Genomic DNA, 15,710 nt, shown 5'->3' with positions numbered 1-15,710 from the left:
GATGGATGGGTGAATGGATGGGTGGATGGAGGGGTGGGTGACTGGATGGATGGGCAGGTGAACAGGAGAAATGAGCGGACAGAGGATGGTTTTCTGAGTATCTCACGCGCCTCACAGTGAAACTTTCTGTGAGGGCTTGATAGGTCTGCGTCCTAGTGGGGTCCTGGATTCCCTGAAAGCAGCCGGTGCTCTCAGCCTCAGTGCCCCTCTGTCATGTCCAGCGTCTCCCCCATGCAGGCAAGAGCACGCCCCTGGACCATGGCCCTCATCACTTCCTGGGAGACTGACCCACAACACAGCCCCCACCCCCGTGGGCGCCCGGCTGCCGCAAGTGGCCTCCCTAAATGAAAGTGTGTCCCAGCTCTCTACGAAGGGATGTGCAGGGTCTCCACACAGTGAGGCCGTGACGCTCCCCTGCTGCCCCCCAGGAGCCCTGCCACCTCCCGGAACCAGGGAGATGCTTTCCTGCCTCAGGTTAAAATGAAAAGCCGGTTGCATCTCCTGTCTACCCTCTCGAGGAGCTTCTGTCAATTCATGGGAATTTGCCCAAGAAAAATGATTGGAGTGTTTTTCTTTTCCCCTCTACTTACATTTCTTAATCCTAGTGAAATAACGAGACAGGTAGCTCATGACAACTGTGGTTTTTCTCTCTCAATCCAATTTGCTTACCCAAATCTGGAGTGTTTTCCACGGGCGCAGGACGCTAACCAGTCATACAGGGAAACGTCTCCATTCTCGAGCTCTGGTGGGAACAGGTCCCTGGCAGCTAATGAACCTCACTAATCAGGGAACCGTCTCAAAAATCAATCCATCTACTGCAACTATTTAAAGAAAAAATAATTATCGAGACTGTTCTCGCTAAATTATGCTGTCTAGAAGTTGTCGAAAGAAAATTTTGTCTAATTTTAAAATGTCATCTGGGTTTTGCAGAGTTTTCTTTTCTGAGTGATTAAAGGATTCGGCATGAATGAGCAGGAGGAGAATGTGCCTTTTCTTCCCGAATTGTCGGGTCTTGAGTGTGACGTGTGCAGCCTGGTGGGGCCCCCGGCCTTGGCCGCCATCACAGACCCCACCCGGGAACGGGCATGGCCTTGGGGTCACTGGACCCCAGGCTTCTCCAGGGAAAGTGGGTCTCCCCGCCTGCCCCTTGGTCCTGAGAACAGGCCCACATCCTTGAGCTGGGTGGGCCCCATGGCTTGGGGTGAGTGCAGCCTGAGTGAGTGACCATGGCCCTCTGTGCCCGGGAGGTAGAGGTTGACAGGCCCCTTGAACTCAGGGGTCCCAGCGGCTGAGCTGTGCCCACTCCCATCCCACTCGCTTCCCTGATGGGTTAATCCCGGTACCAAGGGCGGACGGGGGCTTCCGTGCTTGGCCCCGGCGTGTTCAGAACATCTGAGAAGACTCCAGAAAACTGACAGCTGCCTTGCCTGCGAAGGAGGAAGGTGTGACTCACAGAGGTTTTGCAGTTTGGGCTGGCTCACTGACGTCTGTCCATCCCAAGTGACCAAGGAGACCAGAGCAGTTCAGGGAGCCCGGAGCCAGACCCCTGGGGTGGCCCCCCTCAAAGAGGAGGCGGGCTGCTCGCAAGAAGTCCCCAAGCCTCGGGCTCCCCGGCCAGGTTGGGCACAGAGGCCACCCCTGGACCGCAGAGTCAGGCCCCGGCTGGCTTGGGGGTGGTGCAGGGGTGCGGGGGGCTGCCCCTTGGAGCCCGTCCCTAGTCTGCTGGCTGGGACCCCCCTTCCTGCTCTGGCCTGGTGAGGATGGAATGGGATGGGGTCTTCGGGACCCTGTACTGACGCAGCTCTTCCTGTTGGCGTTTTGGCCTTACTGTCCTGCCTGTCTTGAGTGAGGGTGGGGGTGGGGGAGGGGCGATGACCAAACCAGTGAGGGGGGACAGGTACGTGACCCGCACACGGTGCTGAGCGTCAGGCCCCGTGACCCCAGGAACAGTGGGGGCCATGGTAGCAATAACAAGCCACCCACCCCAGACCAGGAGCAGAAGCCGGGCAGGGTCAGAGAAAGTTCCGGAAAGCCGGGATAGGGAGGGCTCTTCGTCCCTGGCACCCTTCTCCTGGCCTGACGCTCACCTGTGTATCCAGGCCCACCTGCTCCACCCCCCCAGCATCCTCGTGGACCCCCTTTTCCGTGCACTACCCCTGCGCCGCAGCGCAGCGAGCTTTTAAACCATCACCTGGACCAGTGTGGACCTAGGGTCAGTGGCCACGTGTGTCTGCCCAGGACGCCCTCTTAGGCCTGCGTCTCCTCACACCTTTTCCAGCTGAGCCCACTAAGCCTCACCAACAGGGTCCACAGATGACAGACCCTACGTCCCTCCATCCTGGGGCTGAAGTCCGCCTGTCACCAAGTGGGCCTCAGAGCTGGGAGCTGGAGCAGGTGTGTGCGCAGGGCCAGCCCTGCATGGGGGCTTCTCTGCACGGAGCCCCTCCCTCCCTCCCTCCCTCCCCTCTACCCGGGCAGCTCCTTACCGGGACTTCAGGGTCTGTGTGCCTTCTCCCCACGGCCCTGTGCCCGTCTGAGGCTGCTGTGAGAATCCATACCACGCTCTCAGCTGGGACGTCTGGGGCCCCCGGAACGCAGGTGGGTAGCCAGGAGCTGCTGTGATCCAAGGCCCCGCTGCCGTCACAGGCCCCCCTTCCCGGCTGTCCGCTGTAATCAGCTGTGGCAAAGCCCCGAAGCATATTTTGGGACCGTTGGAGGCCATTCTATGTACCCAGTTCCTACAAGAGGAGTCGGCACAGCGTGGCACTGGGGGGAGGTTGAGGGGATGAAGCTAACCCTATAAACTGACGAATGTCAGCACAGCCCTCCCTGAAATCGCAGGCAGGGCAGACACGTGCATGCAGCGTCCTCTGATTATGGGGAACCAAGCAAAATGTGTGAGCACGTGGAAGCTCCTAATACACGCGTGGATAGACGTATACCTGTGTCTATGTTAGACAGCCCGGTGGGGGGCGGCAGGGGGCTGTAGGCGGAGCACAGGGCGGCTCAGAATGGGAGGCAGCTCCCTGTCCCCGGGCTGCTGACTGCAGACCCAGCCGGTCCCAGGCCAGAGCAGCCCAGAGCTGGCAGCCAGGCCTCTGGAGCCAGCTTGGAGGCCCCTCGGGGCTGGGTTGCTGCTGGGTGGTCTTGTGGGTCCAGCACGGTGGGAGCCCCAGGACCCCATCCATCTTCTACCTGCCAGATGCTTCTGGGGACAGAGAGGGGCTGGGACAAGCCACCACCCAGGCCTCCGGGAGTCTCCCGTGGCCGCTGCCGAGACCCCGCCCCTCCTCCAGAGCACTGTGACCCCGGCCTGGGGCGTCTCGGGGACGGAGCAGCTTCTCCAGGGAGGACGGGAAATGCCATCTCTACCTGCAGCTCTCAGAATGCAGGCTCACTGGCCTAACGTGCACAGAATAAATGTCTGTAGGAGAGAGTTATTCAGGCCCAAGGCTGTAGGAAAGCTGCCCTCTGACCCGCCTACTGATGGTCACAGAGTCGCCTGCAGGACGGGACCCGGTGCCAACTCCCCTGGGGACAGATGACTGAGGACACATGATTGGCCATGGTCGGGGTCTGATCCACTTGGCGGGCAGCCTGGCGGGATGCGTCCAGGGCCGTGGAGATGCTCAGACCCTCTGACCCCGTAATTCCTCTCCCGGAAATATGTCCTGAGAAGATAATTCAAAAGAAGACGAAAGGCATGTTGGTAGCAGAGCTGAGCTGGGAAGCGCAAACAGCAGAGATGCCCGTCTCGGGACAGCGTGGTGGACCGCAGGAGCCTGAGTTGGTCCCGTGCAGCTGGGGGTGTAGCTGTGGAGCAGCGTGGAGGGCCTAGCGGACCCGGAGATGGAGAAGGACGGGGCAGGCGGCGGCTACACAAGGGCCCTTTAACAGAGTCTGGGGGGTGGGGCTGCCCCAGGGGAGGGTCACCTCCCTGTCCCCTCAGTGGCCCTGGCACTGGTCCTCGGTGTGGTTGTGCTGTCCCTTGCTGGCCTCCAGAGCTCAGGATGCTGGGACCGAAGGCCTGTGTCCCACACCAACTGCAGGGCCAGCCACCCGCCTGCAGCAGAGCAGCTGGTGCTGGGGGACACGCGCATTTCGCGCCCCAGCATCCCTTGCGCCGTCCTAGCCCATAACGATGCTGAGAGAATGAACAGTGGTGGGGCGGGGGCTTTCCCTCAGCCGCGGCCGTTCTGACTGGCTCTTATATCAGCTCTGTCCTTGCATCAGCCCCCTACCCTGCCCCGACACAGCGGCCTTCATCCCATCCACAGGTGAGAAAAGCGAAGCACAGAGAGGGCAGGCGCCTGACCCGAGGGCCCAGCTGTGAGCAGCGGCACACGGGGACTCGGACCCCAAGGGCTCGAGCTCCAAACGCCACCCTGGCCTCCTCTCCTCCCTGGTCGAGCCACGGTTTCTCCTGCCGGCCGGGCCCTGCCTGCTTATCCTCTTGCTGCCTCTGGGAGCCCGTTCCTGTGCACAGCCGCGTGGAATCAGGGAGCGTGGGGGACCCTGGTCAGGCTGGCCGGGCTCAAGCCCTCGCATCGTCCCCTTCCGGCTGCTGTGTGAACGTGGAAATCTCCTAACCTCTCTGAGCTTCCTTGTCCCCATGTGTGATGTGAAGATCAGGCGAACTGGTTCCTCGTAAGTAACAACCAATAGTCAGTCTATCGATAAAGGAGCACGGGGCTCCCCGTGAGGGTTAGCAAGCCGGTCCCCGTGGTCGGCAGCTGCCTGCACGGCCCAGCAGCTTGGTTCAGAGCCCCCAGGAGCCACCTGGCCTGCTCAGTCCCGCCAGGTGTGCTCACCTGGTGTGTTTGGGCATTGACGTTTCAAATGGGAGTTTGTGAAATGCAGAAGCTGCCCCCGGGTGTGTAAGGGCAAAGTGGATTTCTCCCGGAATCATGGGGGTGTCCCAGCAGACGCTCCGGTTGTTTGCGTTTTCCCAAGCCCAAGGCCACCGATCCCCGGGTTGGGTCAGGGGGAGACCAGAGCCCACCAGGCAGGGAGGCCCAGGTGTGCCGGGTCATCCCCACACGGCTGCCGGCCGTCCCCAGGCCTTGTGGGGCCTCCCGTGGGCTCGCCTGTCCTCCCACCATCACTGCGCCCTCCTCCAGAGCGCTACGCCTCTGCTTCCTCCCGTCACCGGGGCCAGGCTGCCAGGGAGGGACGGCCTGAGAGTGGCTGTTGTCGGGAAGGTCCTCTAAGGATAGCTCGGGGACTACCCAGGGTGCCCTCTGACCTCCCAGCCCCACGGGCCTTCCTGCCTCTGCCGGTAACTGCTCCCGGGAGGGGCCTCGACGTGCCATCCTGAGGAGCACAGAGATGGGAGCCCAGGGCCCTCCTGGGGTCCTCGAAACGTTCCCTGCAGCAGTAGCAAATGGACTACATCCTCAGGGCCTGTGTCAGCTCTTCATGCGATAGATTCTTCCAGAACCCTTGATACATCCCAGTTATATTTGACTCCCGTGTGCGTGTGTAATTAATATCTATATGCTTATATTAAATGCCAGCCGCCCCTCTCCTCATGGGTGTGGATGTGGCCTCACCCCTCTGTCACCAGCAAGATCCGGGGGACTTTGGGGACAGATACCTCTGGGTTAGATGCTGCCAGAGACAGCAGCCTCCCCGTCTCCGATGGACAAGGTCCATTTATGGCTGTATCTGAGAATGTGGCCGGAGATTTCTGGAATCCCGCTGGTTTTGTTCTGGACGACTCATTTTTCCAAGCTGTTCAGTAAAGTAAGCAGACTCGTGTTAATGGAAATGAAGAAACAGTTTATTCCAAAGGGACCCATGCAATTTACGAGCAGCAAAGGGCGCAGGCGTTGAGCGGAGCGAGATGGTCTCCGCGATCCCCGTCCATCTGTCCAGACTGAAGCGAGCAGTGCGCTGGTCGCTGCCGTTGCTGTCTGAGCAGGCGTGCTGTCCACCAGACCCCGGACGGCTTCAAGGTCGTCCTGGTTGTCCCATCCTTAGGTTTGGGGGGTGGGCGAGGGCATCGTGCAGGGGCGTGTTTCTGAGCTTCCACATCTTCGGAGCTTGTTTGTGCTGGTAAACAAAGAGGGTGTCCCGGCGTCATGGGCACCACGGTGGGGAGAGGGGTGTTGCTGGCGGTAGGGTCCCCACATATGTGCAGCTCAGTCACTAGAATAGAATTTCAGACGTCACACAGGGACATACCCACACACAAATACTTGTGCGTGCACCTGCACACACGACATACAGGTGTGTGCACACACACACACATGTACACACACACACACACAGGATCAACAGCTGGGCACACAGGCTCTTGGCCGTAGGAGGCTCCCGTGGCTGGTGAGCTGATTGAACTGGGGTCCACTCAGACCCTCTACCTCCTCGGGATGCTGATCAGGAAGGTTGAAAGGAATCAAATAGGGGTGCTTAGCCCAGTCGAGGAGAGCACCGGGGAGAAGCCACAGCGCTAAGTGTCCCCTTTGAACAGGGCAAGTCTGAACTCTGAGGCCCTCCAGCTTCTGCCTTCCGTCCTGGCCCTTCCCACGTTTTCCCTGCCTCACGTGGGTCGTCTTTTTCCCGAGATGGAAAATTCCAGAGCATTGGCCCTGGAGGGTGGACACTGCAGCTCCAGGGCTAAGCCAGCCAGAGGCCCTCACGGGGCCTGGTGAGGGCAAGGGCTCAGGAAGTGTGAGCAGATAAGAAAAACAGCTTTGTCTCATGGGCCTTCCGGAGAAAGATGCTGCTGGTCTCCGCCGTTGAAGACCAGCTCTGAAGGTTTTGCAGGCTCCTGAGAAATTGCACATGTAAAGCACCATTAGCTTTTTGGGGTGTAAGTGAGCTCAACCGAAGGCCCCTCCCTCTGCTGGCTGTCAGATCTGAGTGAATTTAGCCTGGAATCCCTCTGATGCCAGGCGGCTGGTTTTCAGAGTGGGGACCACAGGGGCCGGGCTCCTTCTGTCTCTTAAGGAGGAAGGAGCTGGTCCCCCAGGCAGGGCCCCAAGGCAGATGAACTATGTCCCTGTTAGGACCCCTGGTGAGCGCACCTGTCCTGAGGGTCCTCGTGGGTTCTTCGTGGGCTGCAGCGCCGCCCTGCTCACCTGGGAAGAGCCGTCCTGTCCCCTGAAGGCACATCACTCCGTCTCCTCTTGGCTGTGTCCCCACAGCCCCCTCTGTGGCCCTTGTCACCCTGAAGCTGCCAGGATGTGTCTTCGACTCCAGGGACAGTTTGCCCCACAGTTTTGGCAAGTTGGCCCTTCAGTCGATTGACCCAGACCCACCTGAAGCAGTCCGGTCGTGTCCAGGACCTGCACCCCTGCCGGGCCCCCTGCTTCTCAGCCCCGTGGACGCCCTGGGCCCTGCCCTGCTCCCCTCCCAGCCACCAGGCCCCTGCCTGCCTGAGAGCTTGGCCCGGCGCCCTCTGTGTCCCGAGAGGCCTTCTGTCCGTCCGTCACGAGCAGCTGGGCTGCAGGGGCGGCTTCCTTGGGGGGCGGCAGCCGGGAATGAGCCCCTCCGGACCTGGAATCACCCGGGTGTCCTCGCAGAGGGGGATTCGGAGAGAAGGGACCCAGCCTCTCCATCCCAAGGCCCCAGCACTGTCCGCTGGAGAGACGGGGACCCTGCAGGCCGACGTCCACACGTGCACACGGTGGATGTGTGTGCGTGTGGGCGTGTGTACGTGCGAGGCGGAGGGAGAGGCGTGTGGGCCAGGCCGGGTCCCAGGACTTCCGCTTCCTCTCAAAGGCTCGAGCTTGCAGAGCTGGTCCACACTGGGCCCCGAGGCCCGGGACAGGCACTGGGCGCGTGGCCAGCGGGAGATCCACGCCCCTGGCCTGCACGGGCCGAGGGCCCCGTGGTTGTGACACAGGAACAGGCTGGACCGCCGTCCACATCCGTCAGCCGCCATCCCTCTACCCCCTCAGCACCCCCAGCCCTGGGCGATGCCCTCCCCCGCTGGGAGCTGCCACGACGCTGGGGCCAGAGGAGAGGAGGTGGTGACGTGTGGGCACGAAAGGCCCCTTTGTCCCTGGGACGTGGTGGCCCAGCTCTGCGCCTCCGTCCGCCCGCAGCAGGAAGTGGGCCGGGGCTGAGTGAGCCGAGCTCCTGCGGCCAACGAAAGGCGCTGAGTGATCAGCCTGGCCGGCCAGTGCCCTCCTCAGGGCCGGCACCCGCACGCCCGGGCCACCGTGCCAGGTGTGGACAGGGCGGGGGCCAGGCAGCAGGTCTGCCTGTTTGTTTTGCAGACACACCCACACGACTGCTGTGCGCCAGGCCCGCCCAGGAAGTGGTCCCACAAGTATGGCAGCGAGCGTGCCTGTGAACGTGTGCGCATATCTGTGGATGTCCGTGGTGTACACGTGTGTGCTGTTTCACACGTGTGGGTGTGGTGTGCATGCCTTTGTGGGTGTTTACGTGTGTGCATGTGTCTGCACGTGGGCATGTGTGACCTCTGCATTCCTGTGCATGTGCACACGTGTGTACGTGTGTGTGAACGTGTGTGGCCAGGCTCTGTGGGACCCCGCCCCTCAAGCTTTCCTCCCTCTTCCTGACTGACCCTCAGATGTTGTCCCGTTATGTTTGTGGGGCTCCCCCCAGGAGAATGGGGGTGCATGTTCCCCCACCACCGTCGCCCCGCCTCTTAGTACTGCGTGTGGGACAGAGCAGAGGGGATGAAGGCTTGGTGACACCCTGTGCTTTGGGGAAGGGGAAGGAACAGGGCCCGTGTCCTCGACCAAGGGCCTGGAGCCCAGCTGAGCTGCGGCCAGGGGCGGAGCCTCAGGAGACCCGCAGGCATCCCAGCCCCTGCATGCTTGGAGCCTGGCTCGGTCTCTGCCAGTGTCCGCCTACTGTCTCCAGCCCCACGGTCGGTGGCCAAGAGTGGCTTATTTCCTCACCTGACCATGAAGGGTGTGTGTTTTACACATGGACGGGCCAAGCCCTGGGCCAGGTACTCCACTTGCAGCATCTTCTCTGTCCCCTTGGTCAGCAGGCTTCCTGGGGAGGACGGAGCCCACGGGAAGCACTGCTGGCTCGAGGTCCTCTGCTGGCATGGCAGTGCAGGATTGAACCCTTCCCTCCTCTGCTGTCTCGTCCTGCAGGCCAGCCAGGGAAGCGTGGGTATCAGAACCAGGCCTCTGACGTGGCCCATGCTGCCCTGCCCCCCTGGTCTGGGCCAGTGCCCTTCTGGGCTCCAGTCTCTCTGTATGGGGCCTCGCCTCAGCCTCCCTGCCTCCAGAACTGCATTTCCCTCTTGCATCCGAGGGCAGGTCTGTCACCTGAGAAGGCCACGTTCCTGCTCTTGGCTCCGCTCCCTGGGCACAGCTGGGGTCTGGGTCCCCCCGCCCCGTGGTGACAGGCACAGTACGCTGACAGCATTTCCCTGGGTGCAGCCCAGGAGACAGACAGGAGCACAGGTCCAGATTTTTTTAGCCACTCTTGAGCCTCTTCCCACGCCGTCTGTCCTGGATGACCCCAGAGGAGCCCTCCCTTCTTTCTTTAATTCGTCACGACCGTCTCTAAGCCACGCACACAGGGTTTCCGGGGCTCGGCGGGGTGTGTATTTCAATCCTGTCGCTGCCTCCTGGGTTTACGGTTTGCATTTGTTGGTGTGCGACGAGGTTTTTGTGTTGTCATTTACTGTCACCAAAATGGTGCACCAGGGACGGCGGGGCTGCTCCGGGGACTTCTGCCGGAACGATGAGCGGATGAGGAAAAGAGTTCCGAGGGGATGTGCTGGGGAATGCAGCCGCCTGTGGCCCGCGGGTCCTGGCAGGGCCACGTGGAGCGCAAGGCACGGCAGGAGCCGGGCCTGCCGTGGCCTAGAGACGTTTCTGGGCAGCGAGATGGCCCGTCCCCCACACCTGCCGTGAGAGCAGAGCCGCGTCTCCTCTTCCGTGGGAACCACGCTGACGCTCAGCTGGAGTGTTTTTCCGCTCTGACTTCAGTTGGCTGCGGGGCATTTCTGCACTGTGAGGTCTCCCGGGCCGTCTTAGCTCAGGCTGTGGTCACAAAGCACCATAGGCTGTAGGTCTCGAACAGCAGAAATTCATTTTCTCGAAGTCCAGAGGCGAGGAGGTTGCGATGCAGGTGCAGCTGACTGGTGGGGACCCCCTCCTGGCCCACAGACCGCCGCCTGCACTGCATCCCACGTGGGAGAGGCTGAGCTCTCTGAGGTCAGTTCCTATAAGGGCACCAATGCTGTGGGGTGAGGCCCCACCCTTATGACCTCATTTAACCTCAGGTACTTCTGTAAAGGCCCTGTTTCCAAGTCCAGCCACTCTGGGGTCAGGACTTCATCCTGCGACTGCAGGGGGCCGGGGTCACAGCTCCGTCCGTAGCTCGGCCTAGAAAGGAGCCGGTCTCAGGATGACCAGCTGGCTGTGGGTAGAGAGATGCTTGGTGTGGGTCAGGTGAGCAGCACACTACCCACGGGCCCTCTGCCTGCCCCTCGATCCCAGGACACTCCCCGCTGCGCTCAGGCAGTTCCCACTTTTTTGTCAGAATTGGCAGCAAGGGGTCACCTGGGAGGCCATCCTTGTCTGTTTTCCAGCCCACCTCCCAGCCCACCCTTTGTTAAGACTCACCGAGTCACCCTCCCCTGCAGGGGCCCCAAGGCCCAGGCCCCCACGAGGTGAGGCCCCTCTCAGGTCCCCTATCGCCTTTGTAGGGACAGTCACTGCCTGCAGGACTGGTGGCGTGATTGGCGGCCCGCATGCAAAGTGGAAATGCTGGGACCCTTTAAAAGTTACTAAGAATTTCAAGATGCAGGAAGAGCAGGGTGGGGCCGTGGGGGCCGCTGCAGCCAGCAAAGCAGTCAAACCTGCTTTAGAAGGACGCGCATCACTCCGTCCTAATTCAAAACGACCCGTAGTTCCCAGGTTCCTTGAACAGTTCCATGCATACAGTCGATGTTCTCGCCATCACAGAGTCCCTCCTTCCAGGGTCTCCGTCACATATGGGTTCCCAGGCCCTCCCGCCACTGCCACAGAAAGGTGGTGGGTTTCCCAGGAAGAGAGAGACACAGCCCCCTTCTGCCTGGAAGCGTGGGTTTGGAGTCATCAGTGCTTAGCGGCCACGGGGTCTACCTTCCCCACCCCATCTGACAGTGACAAGGACTCGAGTCCTGATGTCACCAGCCCTGGGACGTCCTCGGGGGGAGGGGTCCCCTTTGTGGATGAGGCCCCTGGAGGGCCGCGGCCTCCGTACGATCTGCCAGGAGTCCCCACCCTCCCCCTGCCCACCTCCCTCCTAGCACCCACCCAGGCCCCAGGATTGCGGCCTGCAGTCGGGCAGTCCCCACTGCATCTGAGGGGGGTTCCTGACCGGGAGACCTACCCCCACCCCCGCCCACTGCTGTCTTTTCTGGCTCCCACGCAGATTCCAGACAAAGGAGATAAGTACATTGTTGCCTCCAGGAAGGGAGGTTCTTGAAACTGTCCCCAGCGCCCTCAGTCACTACTTACTGAGTGGCCAATGGCAGAGCTGGTGGTGGGCAGTGAGCGATTGACTGCGAGGCCAGGGAGGGGGCAGCAGTCTGGCCAGGCCACCCTGATTGACACCAGGCGCTGCCCACTGGACCGTCCCGTCCCTGAATTCCGGTGCCGGGAGTCGGGCTGCGTAGGTACGGCTCAAGCCCCAGGCCAGCGCTGACAGCTCTCTCTTCTCTCCGCAGCACGAATCATCAAAACAAAGCAGTGGTGTGACATGCTCCCTTGTCTGGAGGGGGAAGGCTGTGACTTGTTGATCAACCGGTCAGGCTGGACGTGCACGCAGCCCGGCGGGCGGATAAAGACCACCACGGTAGGTGCGCGGCGCTGGCTGTGCGGGGGGTGCGGGGGCCTCAGGCAGCAGAGCACACTGGGGCGGGGTGCACCCCACACGCGCGATGACAGGACCGACACACAGGCTGCCAGCCCCGCCTCCTCCAGAACCTCCCTGCTCTGCGGCCGGATCAGTCTGTCCCCGGGCTGCTCAGACCCATCACACGGTCACTGAGTGCCCAGCGGCCCGAGAGGCTGGACAGAACCCCCTCCAGGCCGGTCAGTCCACACGACATTGCCGGTGAAGTTGTCCTGTTTCTGGGCCATGTACTCCCAGCTCCAGGCTGGGGGGAAGGTTAGAACCCACAGAAGGGCCTCGGAACGAAGGGCCTTTAAAGCAAAAGGATTGGGGAGGGTCCGTGGGCCTCGTCCAGGCCGTCCCCGCGCCCCCCAGGCAGGCGTGGTGGCTGTTTGCAGCACAGACCCCGAGAGCCCCTGAGGGTGCCTCTGTCCCTCCTGGATCCCACCGAGAGGGACAGTTGTGGACTCTGGGCTCCCCAGGCTGGTCTCCCGCAGGCTGGGAGGCAGAGGGCGGCAAAGTGGCTTTGGGGCTGTTTGCTCTGAGATTCCTTTCGCAAAGGAACACTCATTAAGCACAGGCTGGGATGGTGTGGGCCAGGGGAGCGGGGCTGCCCGGCCGGGGCCACGGGGACGGCTCTGGTGCTCCGTACGCTGGGCCCGCACAGTGTTGGACTCCGCCAGCCAATTTTCACCCCTCATCCGGGCTCTTCCTCGTGACGTTGACGTAGACAGCGGAGGACTGGGGTGGGCTATGGCTCCTGGCCAAAATTCCCGCCTCGATGCTGGGGGACGTTATGTCAGGGAGATCTGGGGTCTCATGGAAGGATCTGGAGTTCTCCCCTGGCATCCATGGCAGAGAAGTGGGGGCCACGGCCCCTCAGGAATTAGTCTAGAGGAAAACCCACCCCTTCCTGCCCTTGCAGCCTCCACTGGAGAAGTCAGATGGGCTGTTTCAGCAACGTCCTTAAGAGGCCAATGAGGTGTAACTGCTGCGAGATGAGACACAGACGCCCCGGTCCCATCGCCGGCAGGGAGGCCGGGTGGGGACAAGCCAGGCCTCCGGGGGCGCATTCTGAGGGCGGGGCTGTCAAGTGGAGACGCGGGCCCCCGGCTGCACCCAGACAGCCCATCAGAGGTCTCGGAGGCCTCTTGTGTTGGCGGGAGTTCAGGCCGGGGGGCCCTGCCTGCAGCCTCCCCTTGCAGGCCTGGGGGCCCGTCCCGAGCAGGGCCGCCCACGAGGAGCGCTGGGCTGGGCTGCTGCGGGCGCCCCCGGGTCCCCAGTCGTTGAAGTCGCAGCTGCGCGCTTGTGTGAGCGTCGGCCGTGCTTGTTCACGCACGTGCAGCGCGGAAGCGAGGGGCCTGTCGTCACACCTGGCAAGTGTGCGGGTGTACCAGCTCCTCACCTGCCACCTGCCTCACTGCTCCGGGAGCGAACGGGCCTCTGAGGTGGGGCCGCTGCCTCCCCGACCGTCTAGGAAGCAGCTGACCTTCCCGGGAGCGGACGGGCCTCTGAGGTGGGGCCGCTGCCTCCCCGACTGTCTAGGAAGCAGCTGACCTTTCCAGGTTTCCCGAAAGGTGGAGACTGGGGGACAAGCAGACCCCTGGACCCCCGGGGCCACCACCCCCGGATCCGTGGGGCCCGGGGTCAGCGTGTGGATGTGCAGGGGGCCCGGGCCAGCCCTGGTGCGGGAGGTGCTGCGTCGGGGGTCTTTTGAATGAACACCCACAGGAGGTGAGGCCTGGAGGGGGCTCCGGGCCACCCGCCCTCCGTGGCGGGCCTGGCTGTGCATGGATGTGGGGTCAGGCCTGCCCTCCAGGTCGCATGGCCCCAGGCAGCACCCCTCAGTCTCCTCACGGTGAATCGGGGCATCTCCTCCCATCAAGCCCCCGAGCCCGTCCCGGCTCCCGGCGCCCTGCGCCCCCGCCCCTCGGAGGTTCTGGGGGCCTCTACGTACAAAGGGCGCCCCTTTGGCAGCCCTAGCACCCTATCCCTGCAAGCGCAGCCTCAGGTCCTTAAGTTGCTCTAAGACGTTTGCTGAGAAGGTGCAGACAGTCGTTTTCTTCGGACTCACGGGTCTCGGAGCTCAGAACCATCACCTCGGGTTTCCAGCCGTGAAAACTGCAGCTGGGGTGGCTGAGGGAGGCCACGGCCGGGGGTCAGTGAGCCGTGGAGGTGGGTCTGCCCAACTCAGACGCGGCCTTGGCGCTGCAGAAGGCCCACGCGTCTTCCAGGTGAGAAGACAGTCTCTGATGCGCGCATCCTGAGATCAGCCCGCCCTGGAGAGCACCTCGTGCTGGAACAGGTGCCTCAGGAGAAGCCCACGGTCCAGGCAGGAAGGCCCCGCCACACCCGGGTCAGGTCAGGGAGGGGCGCACCCGCTCAGGGCCCCTTCACTCCCCCGGCGGGAGGCGCTCACACTCGGAGACACGGCCGAGTGGCCGGACGTGTTCTGTGACAGTGACCTCCTGCCTATGTGCTGGCCCGCAGGGTCGCATCCCCACCGGGGAAGTGGGCCCCGCGTGCTTGGGTTGGCAGATCCCGCTGAGATGACCCTAGGGGACCAGCGAGCTCTGTCATCGTCCCAAGTGTCTGCAGAGGTGACCCTGGCCTGCGTGCGGAGACCTATTTTTAAAGCTTTCTTAAAAGCTTAGTTAAGCTCTTGACCCAAACACCTTATAATTGGAGCACGTAATCCCCTTCCACGATGGCATCTCAGGCCTCTTACAGACGGCAGATTAGCACTGTGGGGTTTCACATTTTAGCATAAATTGGTTTTCCGTGAGGGGGGCTGTAAGACACCTCAGGATTGCCTGGCCACGTGACTGCTAACTCATCCCAGGTGCCAGGGTCTCAGCCCAGCGCCCCTGCAGCCAGGGCCACGTCCGGAAGTGGCTGTCACCGCCCCCCCACTGCCTGGTCACGCCCCACCCCCTTCTCTGCATGGGCCATGGCTGCTCCCTTCTCTGTGTCCCCAGCAAACCATGAGCTGCCTGAGGGCAGGCGCAGGCCTTGTGGTCCCGCCAGCCCCGGTCCCTCTTTCGGGGCTCCCATACATCCATGTGATAAATTGACTAATGGGTTAGCAGAGCCCAGACCCCAGGCACATGCTGACGTTTGCATCTCCTACATCACCTCTTTTCAAAGTGCAGGTCGTCACCCCATTAGTGGGTCGTGAAATTAATTTAGTGGCTCACGATCAGCGTTTTAAAGAAAGAGAAAGAAACAGAATAAAAACATCCAGGAGCATCTGTGTCTTGAGGGCAAAAGCTGCTTCGTGAAGCGCACACAGGGTCACAGGTGAGGTCACGCGGGTACCAGGACAGGTTGCAGTGAAGAGCTGGGGACCCGGCATCCCGGAGGTACTCAGGGCGGCGGGGGGGACCTGGCGTCTGTGGCTCCCGCAATCCCTGTTCCGAGGGCTGCCTGTGACGTCGGTCGGCACCGGGCAAGTTGAGCAGGTGGACCTCACAGGCCCTCCCCAAGGTCGCAAGCAGCATCCCCTCCTTGGCCCTCTCGCGGCCCCTTAGAGCAGAGCTGACCGGGCAGGCAGAGGGGAGGGAAAAGGCCAGGCCCCGGGTAGGCGTGAGGCCCCCACGAGTGGAGCGCCGTCCTGCCCACCCTCGGCTTCTGTCCAGATATGAGCAGCTGGGGCGGCGCCCGGGCTTTAGTGGCACTCAGGACAGTCGGATACATGCTCCATCTGCCACGCACAGTGCTTCTGTGTTAAAGATGTTCTACAGTAGCTGCTATAATGAACACCTCCTGGACCAGAGCAAACCACCTGGTTGAATCCGTCTCTCAGATGCACAATTAAGTCCTACGTTTTAATTCTGTGCTGCGTGGACACGCCACCATGGGGGGCAAGGGGTATTCTGGGGGGTGTCTGT

At 62.1% G+C, this 15,710-nt stretch overlaps 1 protein-coding gene across 2 annotated transcripts in view; it reads left to right on the top strand.

Moving 5' to 3' along the window:
* Nucleotides 1–15,710, top strand: part of TAFA5 (TAFA chemokine like family member 5) — a 196,159-nt gene that overhangs the window by 153,747 nt on the left and 26,702 nt on the right. For both annotated transcript variants that reach the window (XM_060164726.1, XM_060164725.1), the window contains exon 3: nt 11,654–11,781. In XM_060164726.1, coding sequence (XP_060020709.1) covers nt 11,654–11,781 — 128 coding nt within the window. The remainder of the gene's footprint in view (nt 1–11,653; nt 11,782–15,710) is intronic.

The sequence above is a fragment of the Lagenorhynchus albirostris genome, chromosome 11 (genome assembly GCF_949774975.1).
Source record: "Lagenorhynchus albirostris chromosome 11, mLagAlb1.1, whole genome shotgun sequence".
Taxonomy (NCBI): domain Eukaryota; kingdom Metazoa; phylum Chordata; class Mammalia; order Artiodactyla; family Delphinidae; genus Lagenorhynchus; species Lagenorhynchus albirostris.
Note: the sequence above shows the minus strand (reverse complement) of the source record. Positions and strands in the feature narration are given on the sequence as shown.